Source organism: Lolium perenne, chromosome 7 (assembly GCF_019359855.2).
Source record: "Lolium perenne isolate Kyuss_39 chromosome 7, Kyuss_2.0, whole genome shotgun sequence".
Classification (NCBI taxonomy): Eukaryota; Viridiplantae; Streptophyta; class Magnoliopsida; order Poales; family Poaceae; genus Lolium; species Lolium perenne.
Genome location: NC_067250.2, coordinates 229608039 through 229632228, shown reverse-complemented (window position 1 = coordinate 229632228; position 24190 = coordinate 229608039). Strand labels below are relative to the sequence as shown.

The 24190-nt window shown below is 44.0% G+C and overlaps 3 protein-coding genes across 4 annotated transcripts; all 3 read right to left on the bottom strand.

The window, feature by feature from the left end:
* Positions 1 to 1690: 1690 nt before the first annotated feature.
* LOC127313889 (protein tesmin/TSO1-like CXC 5) lies at positions 1691 to 7939 on the bottom strand. Of its 2 annotated transcripts, none has more exons than XR_007859231.2 (8): positions 7322 to 7939; positions 6519 to 6602; positions 5708 to 5885; positions 4102 to 4410; positions 3797 to 3888; positions 3322 to 3425; positions 2417 to 2885; positions 1691 to 2068 (listed from the first exon to the last, which is right to left on the bottom strand). XR_007859231.2 is itself a non-coding variant. In XM_051344368.2 (8 exons), the coding sequence occupies exons 1-8, from the start codon at positions 7507 to 7509 to the stop codon at positions 2001 to 2003; spliced, it is 1401 nt and encodes a 466-aa protein (XP_051200328.1). In that variant the 5' UTR covers positions 7510 to 7936; the 3' UTR covers positions 1691 to 2000. The 2 variants fall into 2 exon arrangements, 1 of the variants encoding a protein (XP_051200328.1); XM_051344368.2 differs by having other exon boundaries at positions 2508 to 2885; positions 7322 to 7936.
* Positions 7940 to 9747: 1808 nt separating this feature from the next.
* Positions 9748 to 12208, bottom strand: LOC127313888 (protein BUNDLE SHEATH DEFECTIVE 2, chloroplastic). The gene is made up of 4 exons (XM_051344367.2): positions 11954 to 12208; positions 11216 to 11291; positions 10178 to 10274; positions 9748 to 10063 (listed from the first exon to the last, which is right to left on the bottom strand). Exons 1-4 carry the CDS (start codon positions 12080 to 12082, stop codon positions 9976 to 9978), a joined length of 390 nt encoding a protein of 129 aa, XP_051200327.1. The 5' UTR covers positions 12083 to 12208; the 3' UTR covers positions 9748 to 9975.
* Positions 12209 to 16671: 4463 nt separating this feature from the next.
* On the bottom strand, positions 16672 to 21260 carry LOC127313887 (uncharacterized). Its single transcript, XM_051344366.2, has 3 exons — positions 20617 to 21260; positions 17616 to 17961; positions 16672 to 17531 (listed from the first exon to the last, which is right to left on the bottom strand). Exons 1-3 carry the CDS (start codon positions 21107 to 21109, stop codon positions 16859 to 16861), a joined length of 1512 nt encoding a protein of 503 aa, XP_051200326.1. The 5' UTR covers positions 21110 to 21260; the 3' UTR covers positions 16672 to 16858.
* Between the last annotated feature and the right edge of the window lie 2930 nt (positions 21261 to 24190).

Below are 24190 nucleotides of genomic sequence, written 5' to 3'. Positions count from 1 at the left end.
CCCCCTAACAATCATGCTGCCCTCGCTCATTTAAAATTGGGGGGGGGGGGGGGGGGGGTGTGGCAGGAATTTGGCTTCCCTAGCCTATGCACATGTCCATTTTAAGCGCAAGTACTATGATTTTTAATCCTTGTTAAACCAAGCATAGTCTTTATAATAAATTGCATGAGTACCAGGAAAGCATGATCCTCAAGTATAAGCATAAATAGGAACCTTAATTCACGTTTGTGAGGAATTTAACTTAAGTGTTGGGTTTGTACTTCCACTCATCCAACCATCTGAGTTAGGCTCACTTCCACAAAACTTAAAAATCCTAGCAGGTTGGAGTCCAATGCACATCAAGTATGTTGTTCAGAAATAATAACAGATTAACAGCAACTATGTACAGCAAGAATGTTAATCCTGTGGGGCGAGCACAAGAGTGCCAACAACGATTCTGAACCAAAGCTATGGAGGATCAGCTGCTCACAATACCAAATGTGATGCACTCTGGTGCAGAATGCAGAAGATTAAAAAAAACACCAATTTCAGGAGAGAGAGAATGCGTCCTCGGGTACAGATCAACCAGATAAAGTAGAGATATCATAGAGACTTAAGAAAATCTATCCCTCTTGATCCAAGTGATGATAGTGGCACTCTTTTATTGAAGTTTAAATGACATTTAGCGCCTAAAAATGAAACAAGAATAACTCAGACAACCAGATCAAAATAGCTTAGCTTGTAGCTAAAGAAATCTAACTATGAGATAAACCTCATTTGAGGTTGCCCACGTGATATAGAAACCTCAGTATGATCACACATGAACAGAGTAACTCAACTTTGTTTATAGACCTAATTGTGAACTTGTGAATTGGCTACACCTTTCTCTTCCAGATAGGGTCGTTGAACACAACAATATTTGTTGACTCGCAGCAGCTACATTCATGGGCGGACCTAGCATCCCTACAGTCCGGGCCACCACCCAGTCTTGCTGAAGGCACAAACCTTGCAATTTATGATTTTCCTATAGCGATTTTGTCTAAAATTTGGTAGCTAAACCTCGTTGGCCCAGGCTTCCGGAAGTTTCTCGGCCCGATGCTGGCTACAAAAGATCCTATGTAACATGAAGGCGAAAAACGTAATGAGGTTCATTTCCTCAGGAAAAAGAATTTGTGTCTATATGCAATCAATTATAACCGTTGAAGCAGAAGTCATGCATGTTATGAACAATATCTGATAAAGAGCTATAAAGCAAACATATGATTGCCATGCTAACCAAGAGCAAAAACTGTCTACTGGCACTTCTTTGGTCTGTACGGAATAAAGAAATGAACAATACCTGATTTGTTCTGGATGTAACAAATGAATGGACATAGTGCAGTACGCAAAGATGAACAAAATACCAACAATTCTGCTTGAGCTGCTTGTGCCATTTACCGTAAGCTGCTTCAGTCATTTCCTTGATAAACTTCGAGCTATGATCGTTTAGCACAAGACCTGCCTTCTAAAGTAACATCTCATTTACCCATACCTTATAACGAGTAAGATGCCGTGCAACTCAAGCTCAGAGCAAACAGAAGAAAGTTTCCATAACAATCATATTTGAGCTTGGTGGTTACAGAGTTGCAACTTGCAGCAGTTACTATTGGAGCAATACCCTATTCTTTACAACCAGAAGTCAATAATAGGAGGACCATAAGTAAAAAGGATGTAAATAAAAATCATTATTGATCAAATTATTTACATAATCAGAAGGGGCACTGTTGCCTACTTTACACCTCATGAATGACTGATGCTACATGGCCGGTTGCCAGAAAATGGCAACAGAGACTATACTATTCATATATATATACACATAAATGGGCTTTTGTTATTACAGATTCCGTGTGTAAATCTACTTTAACAAGTCATGCCTAGTCTTCTGATCAGCTATGTGATGCGGAGGGTCCGCATGTTCTCGGAATTTCGGAGTGGCCAAGAGCTTTTGGTGGATCTAAACTGGTGGTTACTCTGTTATTTCTTCACGCGTCCAGCTCCATAGCCGACTCGGACGATGTGTTAGCTTCTCTAATCCCAGTGGAGTTACTAACTGCCCAAGTTCCATGAAATGCAACAAAAAAATGTCAAGTTCACAATCAGCATGGAAAGTGCCATTAGTATCTGGGCTGTAACTTTATACTGAAAAAAATGCATGTAATGTAAATATGTTGATCAAGGTCAATAGAACTAATCAACCAGCATTATACGCGTCTACATTAAAGTTGCCATTATCAACTGAGCTTGTGTGTAGTTCTAATTTAGTTGGAAAAGTCATATAGTTAGTACTTTAAACTGATACGGCTGATTTTTCTTTGTGAATATGATAATTTGATTATTTCAAAACAGCCCGTTTGAAAAATAAGTGTAGTAACATAGGATGGATTTACTTGCAACGTACCAAAATGTAACAAGTTGGATATGTCAAATCAATGTCAAGTCGTCAGTGATATTGAAGGGTAGAAATATTTAGCAAATTCTTCTCACTGTACCGTTTATGTTTCCACGTGTGATGAGTAGCCGAAGGTAGTCTCGAGTCTCTGTCAACACTGTCTTTTCTTGAAGAGTATCTAATTCTGTAGTGTCCTGATCATGCAATGCCACTGGAAAAGAATTTATATAATCTGTTCCAAATGCGGTGCCCTGCTCATAACACATAAGCGCCTGTGTTCCTGGAGAGGCAGGTCTAGAATCCTCTTGGGTGTTAGCGCAGGGTGATTCAAAGTCACCACCATTCCGCTGCTCTATACAGGTCGTGACATCAGGTTGACGAACAACAGCTTTCTGAACTTCCTGACTCTTGAACTTATCAGTCTTTAGGTCAGCATTTGTGTAAATTCCATTCTCTACTTCCATCTGGACTTTGTTATCTGCAAATGTAAAAATACTTAGCTGAAAATAGATCTGGAGTGACAGCACTGCAGCCTGAATTTGGTGCTCAAACGAACATGCTATTTCAAGTTTTCAACTTCGCGACAAAACGATGGCTCAAACTAGATATGTCTTCAGTGAAGCAAAACTATTCTTCCACATGCGGAGATACCTTTTTAAAATAAAACAGAGAACAGAGCATTTAACTCATACAAATGATATCTCGGAAGTTTTGATGTAATATTACATTATCTTATTTCATCAAATGTTAACAACTATACAAGTTTCTGAAATCCTATGTACTTAGCATATTAGTTGAGCAACCAGGTTGAAGTATATTTTTTCTGAATAATTGAATAGTTTGCTTTATACCCATGTTTATTAATATAAATTGTGGAAATAACCAAGCCAAATGAAAAGGATAAATTTCTGTACCAGCAATTGTGAGGAATGCTTCCGTTGCCTTTCTGCATAAAATCACCAAACGATTGGCAAGATCATTCACATCTGTAGGATGGACAGTGTTTGCTAGCGGAGACCTATAAAAATGCACATCTCATCAAAAGGATAACGATGCACGAAATAAGGCATCAAGGTAGAACTGCATTGAAATTTATTATTTGTTTAACATGTTAATATTTTTTTCTTAACCAATTGTTTTAGAAGGCATTAGCTCCTACCATAAGCTGTAGAGTGGGTAGTAAAAAGTTAATTTAAATTGTTGACATAAGCAAAACTGTCTTGCTTGGTCTACTGAAATAATATTGATGAAAGCTATACATCGTTGCTGGTATTAATTTAGGTACGGATTTCAGTTGGATCATTTTGTTCCAAAGTTATCTGATTTTCTTTTTTTCGCAGGGAGGTTATACAGTATTCAAATAAACAAATCCAGTATTTTTGTACTTACTTATAGACCATCTTAGATTTACTCGGATGACAAATACCGCCTTCAAGTCCAGTAGAAGAAGAAACTTGTGAAACATCCATGTGGTTAGCCGCCTAGTAGAAAGGAAAACAATTAGGAACCCAGGAAATTTAGAGCTTAAGTTAGACAAATCAGTAAGAGCGATCAAGTGGATGAACATCCAACTAGATTTTGACACAACTATCCAGAAGTAAAAGGATGCCACCAACTAAACAGATGCCGCACAGATCAGAGTTTGATCTTGCAGATTATTTGAACATTGCAGTACCAGCTCATCTTAAAATTACCTCTGGACCAAAGGGATCATCTGGGTGCCTTTTTCTACGTACTGGTGAATACTTGCACCCAGAGGATCCAGGGGCACCATTCAGAGTCCCGTTAGCTGCTTGTTGAATATTGTTTCGGTCAGCTGCATTTTCCCCTTCAATTATAGCCTTTAGCTCTTCACTTCCTTCAAAGTTCTTGCAATCCATACATTTACAATTCTTGGAACAAAGGATATTTGCTTGATAGCATTCACAGTACTTCTTGAGACACCCTGACTTTTTGCAGTGACAACCTTTATTGTGTTTTGGAAGTGAAGGTGCTCCAGCATCCTGATGGCAGCTAAAATTAGTTAAATGCACGAAAAAGAACCACGTAAAAAAATCAGTAGACTTAGCTATGAATTAGATAATTCAATCAAGGAAAAAAGAAAAAAAAGATACAACTAACATTAGAAGCATAATATAGCCAATTTAACTAGATGGGTAGGACAAAAGGGATTCGGTTCAGACACTAACATATAATGTGAAAAAAAAAACTGAGCCATTGGCCATTTCCGCCTTCGAGGAAGCAAACGTCAAAGATGAAGGCAATGAAGCAGAAGTGAGAGGTTAACTTGAGTAATGAAAACATTGGTAGAGTATAATGTGCCCCCAAAAACCCAAGGTATCATCCACAAGGTTTGTCCACAAAGAGTGAGTCATGGCCTAAGTCGAAAGGTGTAGTCAATGAACATCATGTTCCTATTACTTGTTGTGATACCTACTGGTCGCGCCCGCACTTTCGGGTATGGGAATGATCAGCTAGACCATTGTCGTTGAGCATAGAGATGAGAGAAAAGGGAGCAGGGAAGTTACGCTAGTTTTCGAAAGATAGTGATGTATTGAGTTGAGTGATAAAACAGTGAGATAGTTCTTGAAGTAAATTATAACCCAAGAATAATATTTCTTCTACTGGCCTCCAATCTATTTGTACTTCTTTTCCTGACATAAGTAAATTTCGTTGTGCAGCAACTAAAATCAACTGAATAATTTTTTACATAAAACATGAGAATTTAGTTTCTGCACTTGGTTGAGAGTTGGCAGCTATTTGCATAACCAGAAACACTGCACATTGAACTGGATATATGTGATTCATAAAAACAATCCGCTGGAGTTTCTACATGAATACCACATAATTCAGAAGCCTGTGTTTGCATAGTTGACACAATAGTAAATGATCATACAAAATAGTCTTTGTATAATCATGTCATGACCTTTCATTTAATACGAACTCATCAAGTTCAGTTCATCTGTTAAAAATATGAAATTCAGTTCATACAAGTATGTCCATGTTAGCTAATTCTTGAATCGGTTCTTGTACGATGTACGGACTGTCCTTAGCATCTCTTCTAGTATCGTTCGAATTTACAGCCTTACAGCATGCTTAATAGGCGTATCACCAAGCATAACATGTAATTATTACGTCATGTAGGGATATCAGAAAAACAATGGTAGAAGTGCAGAACTGCCGTTTCATTTATTCCTATATAACTTGAAGGGTGCCTACATTCTACTGTTGTGTGTAAGCTATTGGCTAAGAAAGATATAACGATGCACCTAAACCATTCTATCACAGTAAAGAATGTACCTTTCGAACACTAGGAGTAGTTGTAACATTTTCGATCTTAGGTTGAAATGCCTTCGGGTTCCGTTGCTTAGTACTGTTAATAGCCTCCTGCCTAGCGTTTTCATTCTCGACTGTGTTTCCACACTGTTTACAATTGCAGCCATCACAATAAAGGCCTGCTGCAAAACACTCACAGTACCTAATAAATAAATATCAAGTTAGTGACTGCACCTTCCATTAAAAAATGTTACCCTTGATATAAATGAGTGCATTTATAAATTGGATAGAGTTGATCAACTAACCATATCAGACAATAGACCTTAGATATAATATGAATGTTGAAACTACCAAAGTGGTAATTTGGCAGAAACTTGAGAATACAACATATCATTGACCAAAGAAAAATAAGCAAGAACAGCTGAACCTGCAAGTTCCGTTTCAGTATTAGCCGATCTTACTAGTTAAGCTTGATGTATTTATGTTTCATACATTTCCCAACGACTACAAACATCATTTTGGACCAAAAGGCAACATAAAGCTTCTACACATGTCGTAATGTGATATGTTGCCTGCAAATTGTCCATAATGTGGACAAGGCAAATGGAGGAAACTATGTTACTACAAATGATCATCTTATTCCTAACTAGATGATATATTACAAGGTAGACAAGGTTTTCGTTCAAACAACACCACTCAGTTTAGCTAGTCACTAACACAAAGCTAAATTTCTTTGCATGCGAATAGAAAATTTACAAGATCATTAGCTAAACTGAATATTTTTGTTATTTGACGGGCATGGTCGAAACAAAAGATCATGAGCTAGAAAACTCACAGCTTAAGACAATGTGAGTTTCTGCAATTACACTGCTTCTTTCTCCTTGGTTGAGTAACACTCTTCACTTCGACCATTGGCTTTCTGGAAAAAAAATATAAGTAGATCAGTAACAAGAAGTTTTTACAGATGCTGAACTGTGCTGCATTTGTTATTTCTGACCAAAAAGGTAATACACAACTCATGGGTAACAAGCAACAGAGTGAACCTCAAATAACCAATTACATCACAGAACTTCGTTTCCCTTAAAAATATGAGATTTTCAACAAACACTCTATTCATCAACACTTCGAGGCACAAGATCCATTAAGGCAAAAAAGGTATATTAGCATGCAAGAAACGACTTCATGGTGAAATATATAGCCAGCATGTCTTCTATTACACCCACTTCAGGTAGCATAGTACTAAAAAAAGCATTTATATTTCTGTAAGTTCGAAATGCTAAAGTATCAAACTTCCAAAGCAAAATCATTCAAACCCTAACAATCCCATAGCAAATTCAGTGGTGGCAGCCTTATCAATAACTATTGTGTCCAATATATTGCAGATTAGAACTCGCTACCAATTAGCATCACTTCCACATGTATATATCAAACCCGAAACACCAAGAATTCTGTAACCACAATAATAATTGTCAACCTAAATTAGCATCAACCTTTTTTTCCCTCCTGGCTCTGTAAGGCAACATTCTTTTCTTCGAAATTACAGCAAATTCGAAACGACCCAATCGAGCTACGTTCTTCATACCAACACGGTGAACAAACAGCAACACAAGACTTCAAATTGTGAAAAGAATTGCTTACATAGTAGGCGTGAAGGCCACTGGCCACGGCCTCGGCGTGGGCACCATGGGCTGCGTCGGGACCGCCGGCCTCGTCTGTGGCGGATGCGCCGGCGCCGGCGGCTTGAGCTCAGGTGCAGGAGCGGGCGCTGCCTTGAGCTCAGACGCAGGGGCGGGCGCCTGCGCCGGAGGCTGCTTCTCCGGCTCCATCAAGTCAAGAAACAAGAAAATTCCCAGCCGTTTAGGTCAGGGAACAGAAATTCCCCAGGCGGAGTATCCGATTGAGGCGCCAAAACCACTCCGGAAGGCCTCAAAACGAAACTTTCCGCGCCACTTGGCGGAATTGAGGGAGTTTGGATCAAGGGAGCCAAGAAGTCGAGTTCTTGGGCGACTCCCAACTCAACAAAGAAGCCAACAGAAGCAGGGAAAGGAGGGAAATGATTGGAGCCGAGAGAGGGGACCAAATCGAGGAAGCTGAATCCAGGACGGAGATGGGGAGAATTTTGAGAGGAGAAATTCGTGCCGCGGGCGGGGATTTGGGAGGTGGTGTGGAGAACGGAGAAAGAGCTGATGGGCAACGCAGCGGAGGTTTGTTTGGTCTCTCCCAAGTTTTTGAATCTCATGTGTTGTTTGCTTTCCTTTTTTCTTTCGCACTTCAATATCTTTTTTTTTCTGGATGATTTGTTTGGGTGTTAGATAGATGCCGCGCATAGCCGCATACCCACGGCTCCCCTATTTTAATCCTCCCTCCGATTTCCTAGTATTTGTGATTTAGTAATTTTGTGCTAAATTAGCGGTACTTATTATAAAATCAGAGGGAGTATATTTATATATAAAAATTACCATATTAAACAGAAGAATAAACAAAAGCTAAATCGCAGGACAGGGTGCACCCGGTACATATGCACCCTTTATTTGAAATGCATTTTAGACATATTAAAAAATGTCAAACAAATACAAAAAAATATCTCTTGTATATCTTGACATGTTACACACTTAAAAAGTTGTTTCGGACAAAACCGAACATGTTTTGTGCACTGTGTAAAAAAAGATAAATTTTGATGCTAAAATAGTCTATTTCTCGAAGCATTTTTTTTGTCTTTTGCATAAGGCACAAAAAATGTCAGTTTTATGTGAAACTTTACGTGCGCATATAAAACATGCCCTCTACATGTCAAAAAAATCTAAATTTTTTAACTTTTTTAAAATATGTTTTATACATATCGGGTGCATATGCATATGCACCCGGAATCAGTTTTGAGTTTCCATAAATCGTAAAGCTATATTATCATTATCCATGCAATGCCAAACAGAGCTATCAAGTAGTGCTTGCTATTATATAAATACAGCCTCTTTGCTTAGCATGGTTTAGAAGGTATGCCATCTTGAATTCTACAGGAATCGAAAACACATGAACCTGTGATAGAAGTTGTTTGGTTGCACGGTAGAAAAAAAACGAACATTGTTTGAGGGAATAGTTACATCATATAGTTGTCACTGAAACAAAGTGGACTTTAAGCCTAAGGAACAAAATTCTATGGAACTTGGATACAAAGCATTATGCGTAACACCTTTTTTGGTTTTCAATCTTACAAATCAAACAAGATCAATGGGAAAATTCATATGTAGTAGCATCGTCCAAATTCATATGAAATTCTTTTGAACCAAGGAGGCACGTGAATAATTTCTTTATTCCTCTTCTTTCCTCCTGATTATTTTTCTTAACTTTACGTACTACATAACTTTACGGTTTTATACATCTATTTTTTATCCCTATAGTTTTGCATCATATATTATTCATATACTCCTTTAAAAAAATACACGCAACCTCACAAAATGCAACACACTCCATCCAAAAAGAGAGTTGACTCGGGCAAACATAAAGTATTTCTTCACCCGGAAAAATATGCCGCATGTTTGTCTAGATAGGCATGTATCCGTACACTAAAACTTGCCTTGATACATTCGTGTCTACACAAATCTGTGACATCCTTTTACAAACAAAGGAAGTAGAATTTTTCCAGGAATATAGTAGACTTGGTTAAAATTCAAAAAATATCGAGAAAATACATTTCAAAAAATGACATACTACAATCGGAATTGTACCACAAAATCTCAAGCCTAATTCAATCCAAGTATCGAGAAAATACCCATATAGTCAACACGTGACTACTTAGATGATGAAATAGTCAACATGCAACTGCTAAGATACTGAATAGTTCGATTATTTCCTTCATCTATCTTGACAAACATTTTTACATCGATCAAGAAATCCTAAAGAATATTAATTGACGGAACAGCAAAAACATGTTACCACAAATATTGTGGGATCTTCCCCGAGAAAAAAAGAAAGAAATGTTGTAACAGTTTAAAGATCAACTGCTGAAAAACCATCAACATTCGACTAGAGCCACATATGCAACAGAAAATAAAAAACCGCACACACAGTTTGCGTGCCATAAAACTTCTATTGAGCAACACAAATGGTGGGCTTCCAATTTGGTTTGGTGCCATATACAAAATTTGTCACAGATACAAAATTTACACACTTATTAAATGCGATAAATGTCCCACTTCTAAGGGACAAATTGCTTCAAAGGGATACAAGTAAAAAATGCTACAGATCTCCCAAAACTGGTCAAATACAACATAAACAGAAACGGAGACATAGACCATTTATTCAGAAGTGTCGTCAGCAGTGCTCATAAATCCACCCACGAAACCAGCGCCATTGCAGCTCCCGCAAAGAATTTCGCGCTTTCCTCTGCCGAAATTTAAGTGAATAGAAAGAAAAAGAGATCGGATAGTTAGTTAAATCACTTGTAATAGAGATGTATGCCTACAGGACCATTGTCAGTTACACCAAGACTTATTTTACCTGCAAAGCCAGCATAATCCTCCAGCTTTGAATCGGCCACCGAAATGGTCTTCCAAATTCTCTCCACCTCCCTTGCACTGGGTGCATGCGATTGCGCCTGTCAGTAGCCATAAGATTGTTACAACCAATGGAGTGAGCTCTATGGTTACCAGTGCACAAAAAAAAAGGATCATCTTGCATGGAGAAGAGCTCCACCAAAATGCAGTTAAGACTTTCCGGTCCACTTGAAACATTGCGACGTGATCGAGATGGAATACAACTTATGCCACCACCGAATTATCCTTTCCATTGCTAAGCTTTTGCAACATGCTAAAAGTGCACATACTTAGAAATTGCTTCTAGATAGATAAAGTTTTCCCAGAAGCGGGGTACTGAAGGTTTCAACAAAGTCAGTTCAGAGGATGATCAAACAACTCACAAGTATGCATTTGTTGGTAAAATATATTGGATAAGCAAGCAATATAGATGAACTATGGTAGTACATAGCTATAGTAAGTGCTCAGACGAAATTAAGTACCAAATTTTCACTTCACGGGCAATAAATTCACGGTTTAAAGAGTGCTAACTGTAATTTTCCAAGTTCCAGAAAACATCATATGAATCACATAATCATCCTTTAATTAACACCAAACAGGGTCTTGCTGTCTGGGCCTCTGGGGTCGTCTAAGTATCCACCACCAAGGAAACTCCCACAGTGTAAGGGTCCCAACCCAATTACAGGAGTCCTAACAAATTTTGCACTCTTGTTTTATGGTCTCTGCGTTCACTTGTTGAGACAATGAGTTACATAGAGTTATTTGGACGCGTATTTAACACTACACTACTACAGATCTTATACCTTATGGCTTATGCATCTACACAAGCTATCCCACTTCCTGATGAAATTGGTAATTTAATACTCCCTCCATACTAATATTATCTCTCATGCAACATCATGTCAAACATTTCTGGCTGTACCATACACATTGGTTGTTCCAGGTTGCTTTATATCATAGTTATGCGTTGGGCACGTTCGAGTTTAAACAAAAGAAGGCTTACCATTTCCTTCACATGCAGAGCAAACAAGACTGGATGACTTCACGGGCTTCTTTTCCTCCTGGTCCTTTTTTGTTGCCTGTGTAGATGGAAAGGTTTCAAACTTTATACAAGAAAAAAAAACACAGAAAATATGTACTTATTTTTCCTTATCACAGGAAACTAGCTAGGTAACATCTTTTTGTTCTGTATCCGAAACAATCTCCCTACCAAACCTAACAGGGGGAAAGGGAGGAGGCTCTGTGATAACTGATTCATGTTATCATTCCCACTAAATTTATCTTTCTTTACATGGAATAGTTCTACAGACTATGAAATCATGCTATCAACTTCTATTGTTTACTAGTTTCCAAACAAATTAAAGGTTGTTGCAACAAGTAATTAGGTTCAGCGACAGTAATATCATTTTCCATTTCCACAAAAAGGGCAGTTACACAACTTTCATGAAAATAAAGTTATACTATTTTATATCTTCAAAATAAAAGGTTGTTGTGCCATTCTCTTTTTTTATTGAAAGTATATTACATTTATTTTTTCTTTGCAACGCATATAGCAGTATATTCACATATAAAATGAGAAATCCCTGAATTCGAACTAACAACGCTTCTGCAAGAAAAACAAGCTGAGGCACCGCCAGTGGAACCGCACCCCGGCTCTAGATGAACTCCTCGCAGTGAACAGTTGAACAGACACAAAAGCAATTCAATTCGAGAATACTAGCACAAAGGCAGGGATGCAGACCTTGGCCTTGACGGAATGGAGCCCGGAGCAGCGAGAGATGGGCCTGAGGAAGATAACTGGAGGAGGAGAGGTTCTAAGGGCGGCCGGAGCGGAGGAGACGGTGGCCGTAAGGCCGGAGGTGGCCGCCATTGGAGAAGAGCGGGAGGGTGGGCGCTGGGAGTTTGGAGGAGAGATGGGCGGCCAACGAACGAGAGGCCAATCCACCGCGATAAGGGAAATGCAGGAGCAAACGGATGGTTGCTGATGGGCACTTTGAAGAGTGAAGCTTTATAATACGGGCCCAACGGAGGTCCTGAGGGAAGAGATATTTGCTAGACATAGCACCCCCTCTAACTAAATTACAAGTGTAGGATTATGGATGGTCAAGATTTGTTGTACATTTAACTTATGAGAAATGAGAAATTTGTGTCCTGTTCAAATGGAATATTCTTTTATTGGGAGATAATATCTCGTATTAGGAAGGTGCCTACTGTGACTTTACCGGTCTTAAAGTTCCACGACCCTGATCTACTATACACATTGTGTACGGATGATGATGGTATGCTTGCATGTGTGCCTCTACATTGTTTGGTTATGCTAGGCATATCATACATTCCAATTAAAGTAAACTATAGGTTACGCCTAGACATATCATATACTAATTCCTCTGGTTCAATTTATTAGTCATGTGCATATCTCTAAATCGTTAATTCAACAAATTTAATATGAAATATATATTAAAACATATCAGAAATATTGTTCGTTATAAATATATTTTTTTGGTTGGTGACAAGGTAATTTAGATGTTTTTTGGGGTTTGTGTGTGTGTGTGTGTGTGTGTGGGGGGGGGGGGGGGTGTCTTTTGATGTGTGATACCCCTACAATGGGGTCACTGACATGTGGGTCTACATGTTAATTACCCCACGGCAGGGTATGGTAGTTACATGATATGTTTTCCTCTTAAGCATGCATCTCTTTATTTGTACAAATAGGTACTCATCTCGAATTAATTGACTCATATCTAGACAAAATTAGATCAATTAATTTGGAACAAAGGGAATACTATTTTTTATAGCTGTAGCAACTTTATTAATCAATGATCTTGAAATCGTTTACAAGCTTGTATAAATAGGTATGTTTGTTTGATAGAAAAATCACAGTTCCATTTTACTGTGTCCATTATAGAGAGACCACACCAGAATTTACTTATAAAATACTCTTACGGTCATAAATTAGATGTCGCAGATTTATCTAAATTTATATGTATCTATACACTAAAACACGTCTAAATTGTTACATGTGTATGTACACAAATCTGCAACAATTCAGGACAGAGGGGATATGATATTTTACTCGGTAATGGCATTCATGTTTCCGTCTTCAAGAAAAGAAGATATGGGTACACATCTAGCCCCCCCCCCCCCCCCCCCCCCCCCCCGTGTGCTGCCGCCCGCTCATCAGCGAGGCCACCCTCTTGAGATACCCTCTGAGCCCCACGGGAACCGGCGAGGATGAGTGGGGGGGAGGGGGCAGGGAGGACGAAGACGTCGACGAAGACCCTCTTAGCGCCCCCACCACGGTGGAGCAACGCATCCTCCTCGAGTCCTTCCAGGGCGCGCTCTTTTGGAATTCGACATCAGGAAGTGTTTTCACACCATCGACCGACATCGATTCATCTCAATCTTGAAGGAAGAGATCGACGATTCCAAGTTCTTTTACCCCACTCAGAAACAGTTTTCCGCCGGACGACTCGTAGGGGGTGAGAAGGGCCCTGACTCCATCCCAAACAGTGTACTACTATCGGCCCTACCAGGCAATATCTATCTACACAAGCTCGATCAGGAGATAGGGAGGATCCGGCAGAAGCACGAAATTCCTCTTGTAGTGAAAATAAGATCGGTTCTATTAAGAATAGGTCGTCGTATTGATGACCAAGAAAAGTATGGAAAAGAAGCAAGCTTCAACGCTCCCCAAGACAACAGAGCCCTCATAGTGGGGAGGGTAAAGAGCATCCAACGCAGCCCATCGAGCCACCATCGTCGAGTTCTCCTTCCGTTCGGCGGCCTTGGAAGAGTGCGGTCGCCAGTTCATAGCGCAAGAGCGGCAGACGTGGTACGAGTTGGAGGAGAAGCATGCGGTGGACGAGGTCGCTGAACTGATGACCAACGAAGAGGGTGCTTGAAAACATGCTTCCCTTGCCCTCTCTTGTAGCACTACAGTGCAACGACCCCGGTGGAGTTGTCGTCGAGCAACGACACCGGGCATAGGTTTCTCTTGCAGCCTAGTTCACCGGGCAACGACACCGGGCATAGGTTTCTCTTGCAACCTAGTTCACCGGGCAACGACACCGGGCACAGGAAGGAGCCCATCGACTACGAGTTCTCCTTCCTGTCGGTTCATAGGTAACTTTGTTTCATAGGGAATGTTCTCGGGGCACGACATCCACCCGCCACGCTAGGAGGTATGCTGTCCTCAACAGGATGCAGCGGGCAGCCGAGGGATGCACGGCGGCGACGAGGACCAATGCAGCTCCAGCCGTGAGGCCGGGGGCGTGAAGGCCGACAACCACCAAGGCAGCGAGGGCCAAGCCAGCTATCTAGACAGACCCAATTTAGTTTAATTTAGATCAGTTTAAATTATGGTTAAAATATAATGAAACAGTATCCTAAGTAGGCTTCATGAATAAACGATATGTCTCCTCACATAATTGTGGGCCACCGACGGCCGCACGCCGAGTCAGGGCATCTCCAACGCGGCGACCCAAATGGATGCGCTGGGCCATCCGTTTTGTACCGTTTGGGTGGCCGCGCGGACACCCGGACAGCGGCCCGCTTCCGCGTGTCCGTTTGGGTCGCACGCTGCGTCCAACGCGGGAACGTAGTGTAAATGTGAAGAAAATCGAAAAGAAATAGAAAAATGTAAATTTAAACGGAATTTCATTAAGCATATGTCCTATTTTGGGCAAATTTGTACATAGCCCTATTTTGGGAAAATTTAACTAACAAAAGAAGCCCTCTATATGGGCTTTAAAAATAAAAAAATAAAAAAAAACCCTCTATTAGGGTTTGACGAGGACGCGGTGGCCGCCGGTGCGCCGCCTAGTCCCTATGGGCGTCGTCGCTGTCGGCGTCGACAACATCCCCGGGCGGCGAGGCACTGTTGTGGCTCGACCGCACCGGGGACTCCGGCCACGGAGACCACAGGGCCTCCTCCCAGGCGGAGTGCGGGTCCGGAGCCGCCCGCTGCTCCGACGCAGCAGCCCGGAGCTGCGCCTCCTCCCTGAGGTGCTGCTCCCTCTCCTGCCAGGCGAGGCGTCTGGCCTTCTGGCGCTTCTCCTCCTCCGCGCCGGCACCTGGCCTCCTGCTGCATCTGCTCCTCGCGGCGGAGCCTGGCCTCCTCCGCGCGGACCTGGTCGAAGAAGGCCCAGGCCTCGGTGTCCTCGACCTGCTCCTGGGCCTCCTCCTCCATCGCGGAGGTGCGAATGGACGCTTGGAGATGCGGTCACTTCGGCTCCTCCTTCGTCGCCGACAGCGCCAGAGCGGCGCGTAGGTCGGGGTCTTCTTCCGGGGACTCCGGCTTCGGCAGCAGCAGCGTCGCGGGTTGCGCCAATGCCGCGCTGCCGCGGGCGGCCTCTCCGATGTGGAGACCGTCGCGGTTTCGTCCGACCACAGCACCGACGGAGGACGGCGGCTGCTGCTGGCCTCGCCATCGTTAGCGGCGGGAGCGAACCGTCTGTTCGGGGCCATGGCGGTGGTTGCGCGTGCGTACGGAACCGTCGAGAGAGTGGAGACTAGAGTGGGGACTAGAGTGGATAGGGACAGATCTCTCCAATCCACATTTAATAAGACGCGCGCGGTCACCAATAGATGTGTCCAAGGGAGACAAGCAGGCGAGCATCCGGACTCGACCGGACGACGTGTGCCATCCGCGACCACACAAATCTAGCCCAGATTTGGGCCGGGTTTGCATCGTTCCGGACGCCAAAGCCATCCACATTTACGGTGCATTGCCACGTTGGGCCGCGGATTTGTTCACATCGATCCATCCGTACGCGCGGGCGCGGGATGGGATGCCCTCACCTGACCCAAATTTAGACCACGGTCCATTGAGTTGGCCTGAGTAACCTATGTCCGTTTATCAATGAAACTACCTTCGACGAGAGATGTTTTATGTGAGAATGATACGCACAATCGGTCCTATCTTACGTGCAAAATAAACTGATATACACCTTACGTAATGGGTGTCTTAGCATATACTTACATGACAGCTCCAATCGTACTCCAGTCTTCTCAACCCGTCCCAAACAGTGAAACACGAGACATTTGCACACTACAAATGCAATGAGTCAACAGGTAAGCCTAACACTTCCAAGTCGTCACCCATCTCTATCTACTGAAAATCGCTAATATTTGGCAATGCGTTCAGCACAAGATCAGGATTGTACAGGCGCCTCTAACAAGTCGTGCAAAAAAATACTCTACAATCTACATTGATCTTCCAGACAATTGATACAATGCCGTGGCCACTGAAATTGCTATTGCCCCGTGATGATGTTGTGCTCTGTTATACCCACCGTCCCACAAGGCCTGTAAGCAGAAGAAAGTCAGAACAACCGGTACAATTCCAGTCCTATCTTCAGTTCTTCACCATCCTTGAGGCCACAAACCAACCGAGGCAACTCAAAAAGAATCAAATAATCAGCTGGACGTAACAAAACAACCTCAGTGGCTCACGGAACATAACCAAATACGATGATCATCCAAGGCATAGTGAACTTGTTCATCCGTGAACAGTTGAAATGTCATCACAGTTCAGGACCGGTAGTACAGGAAGTTTAATATTACAAGCTGCACCAGTTCTCAAGCACTCCCTTAACTAGATTTTCTTTCCAGAGCAGCTCCAAGAATGAGTCTGGTCAGTTTATAACTAGTAGCGTTCCTCGTTCCTACCATACGGAGCAGCACGGCGATCACCTCTGCCCTCACCAGGGTATGGACCACCTCCTTGTCTGTAACCACCACCACGCCCAAGCCCACGGCCAGCATCCAAATTGTTAGACCGCCCTCGGCCTACATATGAGCCACCATACTCCAGGTCTGGTCGATCCCTGCCTGTGAAAGCACTCTTCATAGGTCTGTTGCCTGCAGGAGATCTGCTTCTGTCCCGCCTATCGCTCCCCCAGTTCCCTCCAGGAGATCCAGAGTGTCGACGGTTCCTGTCAGGATACAACCCACCATGTGGGCGCTCCCTCTGCTTGTGCTCAGCAGAAGACCACTCAAATTTCACAGGGTCCCTCAACTCACGGTCACCGCGGAAGCCCATTCTTTCCCTCTGCAATGGGTCTGGAAATCGTCCTACACGATCTGGAGGTGATCTAGTTGGATAACCTCTCGGATCACCAACAACCCAATCACGGGGTGGTGATCTGTACCTTGCCATTTCTCTTGGTGGTGCACGATCACTTGGTGGACCAAGCACCCTTACAGGCACTCGCGGAGGAGAGTCATAGTACCCCCTGAGAGGACTGCGGCTAGGCTCATAGCGATGCTTGTTGCAATTGTTACAGTGACTTCGTCGAGCAAAGTTGAGATTTCCACAGCTGAAAAGGAAAGCAACAAGAAATGAAGTTCAGGAAGCAAGATAAAGTGACTAACTAAAAAAAGAAACTGAAAAATGAACTTACCTTGGATTCTGGCATATCCAATCACCTTCTCTTGGTGACAGATTTGGGTCATTCCTGTGAACATATTCTCCATCAATTAGAATGAACTCCTTACCAGGACCAGGCCCCCTTCCATGAGATCTGCCCCCTCTTCCATATGGTGGAGAACCATCTCGGAGCCTTGCACCTCCTCTACCACCCCCTTCGTATCCTCTACCACCCCCTTCGTATCCTCTACCACTCCCCACATATCCTCGACCACTCCCTTCATATCCATGAGCATAACGTGGACCCATAGTGTCATCAAAGTTGCCGCTTTCTAATCTGCGTTGTCGCGGAGGTGAGGGTCCAGCATGCATGCCAAATCCTGTAAAGAAAGTAATAGCAACCAAATGAACATTAGAAGACAAGGAACAGACATAATCAGCAAAGAAGTGCTTACTCCAGCCAAATGGGGTTGAAATAGGCAAACCCCATCAGGAGATACACTTTTGACAAAGTTACTCTCCACATACCAAAAAAGTTAGTGATTGCAAAGGCCAGTATTTCTTAAGAGACGCTCTGAGAAGGAAATACCGTTGAAACTGCAGCTCAACCCAAAACCCAGCTATCTGTTCATAGCTAACATCTAGATATTGGGAATCAGATGCTGCTAAGACAAAACTTATTTCCTTGTGAACCAGTAACGCACTCAACCATTTGTCATGTCAATGCCTATGCGGCAAGTGGTCCAGTGCAGCAGTTTGTCAATGGTATCTTGAAGAGTAAACCATGCAGTCAACAAATAACTTAGGGGCTCCTCTGTCAACCTCACTCCACAAGGCAGGTCAACTTATCAGAAATTATTGAGGTAATCCTCCATTGAAAGCTAAAAAGAAATTCCTACATGAAGGCATAATAAGATAAAGTGGCAGGCATCCGATGTTACTTGTTTCCATGCTGTCTTCCCACAAAGGCTACCAAGTTGTCTGTCAGCTTCGATTTTCTCTTACAGCACCAAACAAACTTCCAATCTAAGACAGCTCAGTAGCTGCAACACGTTGATCCTTAATGCCGAAGTCCCTGTACCAATTAATGGCATCAACAGTCGCACTCGCTGATGTACTTTACGCCGGTACAAGTAGAGCTCTTATTTCAACAATACTGCCCACATCCAACAGCTTGTTTGGGAAGATTGTCAAAGGAACGTCATGATGCTACTTCCAAAATGTAGCCCACGACTTAGTTCATTCTGAAGGTATCAAGATTACCAAAAACTCAAAGCGAGGAATTGGTCAGGTTTCACATTTGATGCAAGGAGATGCAACTCAAATTCATATTAACTGCAAACTCAGGCAATCCAAAAAAAAAACTGACCACAGCTGCCTTGATACTACCTCAACTTCATCTCGACATGTTTATCTCAAAAGCTCAAATGAAGCAGTTGGTCAGGTACAACAACTGATCAAAAGCGAGAAGCGACTCCTCATGTTCATATCAATGGAATTCCTAGGTATCCATGTGCCAGGTTACTTTCAGCAAGGTAAGTCTGAGACAACACAAGCATGTATACCTTGATGATATGTTTTGGTTTACACACAGATTTACCCTCTGCTGATTGACCTTCCCATTTTGCAACGACATCCTTGTGCGCTGCAAGTGACAAGTCACATGATTTTATTTTTGCTGTTTGGTATTGACTGATGAAAATTTTGTTTCTTGAATTGCATCTTGTTCTGGGTCTAGCACTTTAAGAACAATTGTTAATTTTCTGGTGGTATTTACCGATGGAAATTTCCATTTAGTGTTTGCTCAAACATGACTAGGAAACATGTCTTCTGGGCTCTTGATCCCAATCCTTGCACCCAGTATAACTAAGGGTAACCACAGCACAGTCAGTACAGTCGAGTTCTCCGCCTTTCCTTTGTTTTGTCACTATCACAACTCCAGCCTTGTCAGGATTCACCAGTTGCACAGCAACTGAGTTGTTTTACAATATAATTGCATCAGGGCACAGGCAGAATACTTCCACAATCTATGCCAGCAAACAAGCAAAATCAAGAAGCAGACCAATATTGCCGTAAGAAGCATCAATACTAAGATCCTGTCTCCTAGCCAGACATGTTGGAAACTGCTACGGTAGAACAGCCAATTCCATACTTCATTTGATACTTAGAGGGGCTTGCAGTGCTTGGCCACAACACTGAATATCCAAGCCAGTAAAAAATTAGATAATATCTACAGACTACAACGGCTCGAAACAAATCAGGAGATCTTACAGTTGGGCAATTCTGTGCATTATGTTCCTAGATGTAGTGGTTTAGTGGTGAAACTGACTATTCCTACATGGTGAGTGTGAAGGTATTTGAACTAGTTAGATCAAAAGAGAAAAGCAAGAAGGCAGAGTTTGAAATTGAGGAGATGCTGAAATCAATCTTAGTATCTTACCGTAGAACACCTGACTTACTAAAGGGAAATGGAAACAAGGACATAAAAAATGTGTATATGGTCATAGAAATTCTGTACATGACCATGAGAAAGAAAGACAGAGCAAATGCTTGCAGCAAACCTATTGATATATTTAACCACACTTATTAATATTACTCTTAGCATGATGGGCATTTTATGTAACCAAGATCTAGTGTTGAGAGCCTCGGTCCTAACAACGCAATCCTACACGGTCAAATGGTGAACAAAAACAGGAAGATCAAACCATAACTAAAAGGCTCAAAGAATTCATGCACCCAGAGAAATCAAGTAACGCAATTCTACATTTCTGAGAAATGAAAGGATGGCAAATCAAACATTATGTATAAGTGCTCTCAAGGTACCCATGGCACCCAGCCAGAGCGGAATCGTAAGTGCTGGCATACAGGTCAGAAATTGCAGATCAATGAAAGATGTCAGCATTCAGCAGTTTTAAAAACAGTTCATATACAACATTCATTCAAGGATAATATAGCGACTAAAGATGTGAAAAGGAACTGAAGAACAATAGATCTAGAGCAACCGCGGAGAATCGAGGGTTTTCAGCACAACAGACCTTGCGGCGGCGGCTCGTCATAGTAGCGCGGCTGCCGGGGCTGGAACCCGGGAGGACTGAAGCGGCGGCGCTGCGGGGGCGGCGGGCTCCCGGCGCGGCGGTGCGGGGGCGGGCTCCCGAAGCGGCGCCTGGCGGGAGGAGGAGGAGGCGGCGGCGAGCGGCGCCTGTCCCTGATCCGGAGGTCGGGCGGCGAGAGGTCGCGGCGGCGGCGCGGGAGCGAGGACCCGCGGCGGCGGCTACCCTGGGCGGGGGACGGGGAGGGGGAGGAGCGGGCGGGGGAGCGGGAGCGGGAGCGGGACGGGGAGGAGGAGGCGCTAGGCTGTGGCGGCGGCGGCGGGGACGGCCTGACTACCATGCTGCTGAGGGGCGCGCGCGGCGCGGGCGCCGGCGCCGGCGACGGCGCTGGGTCGTGGTCGGGCGGGGCGCGCCGGTCCGGGGAGGAGTCGTAGTCGACGTCCTCGTCCGCGTCGTCTCCTCTGCCGCGCGGCCGCATCTCGATCTCGCCGGATGTGGTGTCGCGGCGGGCGGCGGGCGGCGGGCGGCGCGTCTAGGGTTTGGAGTCTGGTGATGGGGAGGGGAGGTTGCGGGCATAAGAAGTATGCGACGACCTTGGCGAACAGGGGTCAAGCCGTCAAGGAGGTCGTCCAGTCTCGAGGGAGGGCCATGGGCAGCCCGGCCCGGTCGGCCCACCCGGCCCGCCCGAAATTCCCGGGCCAAGCCCGACCCAACCATGCTTGGGCCAGATTTTTTGGCCCGATGGTCAGCATGGGCCGGGCCTGGGCCATCATTTTGCGCGATTTAAGGAAACGGCCCGGCCCGAGGCCCGACGGGCTTTTCTTATGATGGGTCGGGCTTGGGCCAGGATTATCGGCCCGACGGTCGGGCCGGGACTGGTCCGAGATTTTCCGTGTCGAGCCTTGGTCGGCCCGGCCCGAGAAATGCTCAGGTATAAATGGAAGGCACCTCTCATAGTGGGGAGTATAGCTGGGCATGGGCAGCCCGGCCCGCCCTGTTCGGCCCAAAAATCCCGAGTCAGGCCTGTCGGGCTTGCATGTCGGGCCGGGTTCGGGTCTGATTTCGGAACCCGAACATCAGGCTGGGCTGGGATTTTCTGTGTTCGGGCCAGGTTCGGGCCCGATTTGTAAGCCTGAAGGTTGGCCCGGGCCAGGCTCGGGCCTCGGAATTTAGGTTCGGCTTTTTTGGGTCCGGCCCAAAACCCGACCGGCCCGAGGAATGCCCAGGTGTAGTTGGAAGTAACTTAGACTAGTAACAGAAATTATTACCTCCATAGTGGGTAGTAACTTAGATGTGGTTTCATCTAATGTGTCATTAATTATATTGTAGACTCATATTGCTTTGGGTTGTGTGATATTATGGTAAGAGCAAGTATAATAGAGTCCAGTCAACTGGCTATACGACATTAAATAATATATTTTAGATGACTTGTAGGAGAGAGAAGGGGAGAGAGAAGGGATGTGAACTCTTATGCAATAGCCAGCTCTTGCACGTGCTTCTAGGCACTTTGTGAGAGTGAAAGGTGTGTCATATTTTAGTGAAGTACTCTATTTCTTATAGCCAACTATTGTACATGTTAGCTATATGGTGACTACAAATGACATGGCATCTTGTTATAGCCAGCAGTTGGCTATATTATTGGAAGAGTCTAACATAGCTAGTTACCACATCACTCTCTTTTTCATTTATTGTCATGTCATGTCATCAAAATGCCTTGATATGTGTGATGTTACCACCTATGTTACCTCCACTATGAGCAGTCTCAGAGCATCTCCATTAGAAGAAATAAATTCACTCCTAGTTATTCCTCGGCAAAACTTGGGCCACGCCGGGCTCGGCCTGCGCCTAAAAGGCTCGAAACTAAAAATGTAGACCCGACACCGGCCCGATCATCGGGCCTAGAAATTAGTCTAGATAAGGGTTGAAACATGAAAAAGCTCGGTGTGGCGCGACTCCTCCCTAAATCATGTATTTTGTAGGACCGAACCCAACCTAGCCCAATGTTTGGGCTCAAGATTTAGGCCGAAGCCCGGACCGACATGCCAGCCCAGCCCAGCCTGTGCCCAGCTATACTCCGGAGCACTGAAGTCACTACTTACAAAAACAACTAAAAACATCACCCACCACAATCTAAAAGAGATACCACTCTCTAAAAAAATGGGACGGAGAGAAAGGACCCGCTCGCTCGCTAGATATACTCATCAATTTGGTCACTCCCAAAAATGCCAAATGCACGCGTCGGAACCTCCAATCGTCGGGGCTGAAATTTCCCTCCTCGTGCCTCAACGCCGTCGGCCCCATCGCATTGTCGTTCATCGCGTCCCCACCCGCCGAGCGTCTCCGGCCGCCGTCCATCGACGCCCGCACTTCCGCCAGCCCTCAGTCAGCCTTATTCGGGTGGAGAGGGGGCATCCACGATGGATCTGTTGTGGCTGCCAATAGAGGTGAGCGGAGCTACAGTGAACCTCTCTAGTGGTTGTGCTGCCTTCCAGGAGCGGCTAGACGACATCCCTAGCCCCGACGCCACCCCCTCCTATGTCCCCATCCTCGTCTCCTTTGTGTCGGGGCATGTGTCGCCCACTTGTTCCACCATTCCCCTAGCCATCTCCTTTGGACTTGAGCCCGCATCGACTGCCTCCATGGTGTTGTGGTCCGTGAGCGTGGAAAACGTCGCCACCAGGTTCACCACCGGCCCTCGCTACATCTCCTACACTGTAAGTACCTAGGGCTTACCGTTTGCGATTTTACCAAATTTAACAAATTTGATTTACTTTTTTGAAATTTAAAGTAAGGGTGTGTTTGGCTTGTGCCCAAGATTGTTCTAACAAACTTTTGGCTAGCCAATATTTTGGTTGAGGTATTCCTTGCCCACAAGTTGGCAAATATTGACTAAAAATTGAACTAGAGTTGGTAGTGGAGCATTGGCAGACCAAAAAGTTGGCTACCATCCAAACAATGACCAATATTTTGGCTATGACCAAAAAATTGGTAAGGTATGCTTTGGTAGCAATCCAAACACACCATAAATTACAAAATTCTACCACAATTGAGGCTAGGTTAACAAGTCAACACCTATTTTTCTATTTCTTTCAATAACTAACAAGTAACGGGTATGGAGTCACAAGTAGCATTAATAGTTGTTTGAGAGATTGTTGACAGTAGTACTAGACGGTGGGGCTCATTTGTGAGGCTGAGCTGGCAGCACATGTGGGTACTATGGTGATGTGAACGTGGGGATCACCTGTTATGTCTCTTCTCTTTTCATTTTGTTCGTCATCGTGATCTTCCTGGAAGCAATGAACCCAGAGGCCAGGACGATGCCAACGATACCTAACCATATGGTATATGCCATTGATCGCAGATTGCTTGTTGCGCCGTAAGCTCAACCTCCAAAGTCCAGCCATGGTGGGACTACCGGGATCTGCTGTTGTAGGATGCTCATGCTACAACAGAATGTAAGTGTCGGCTTATTAGGAGGTTATGATGCTCATACAATGAATTGGATGAGGTCGGCTTGGTTAGCTCGCCAAGACCACGAACTTACCGACGATGATTTTGA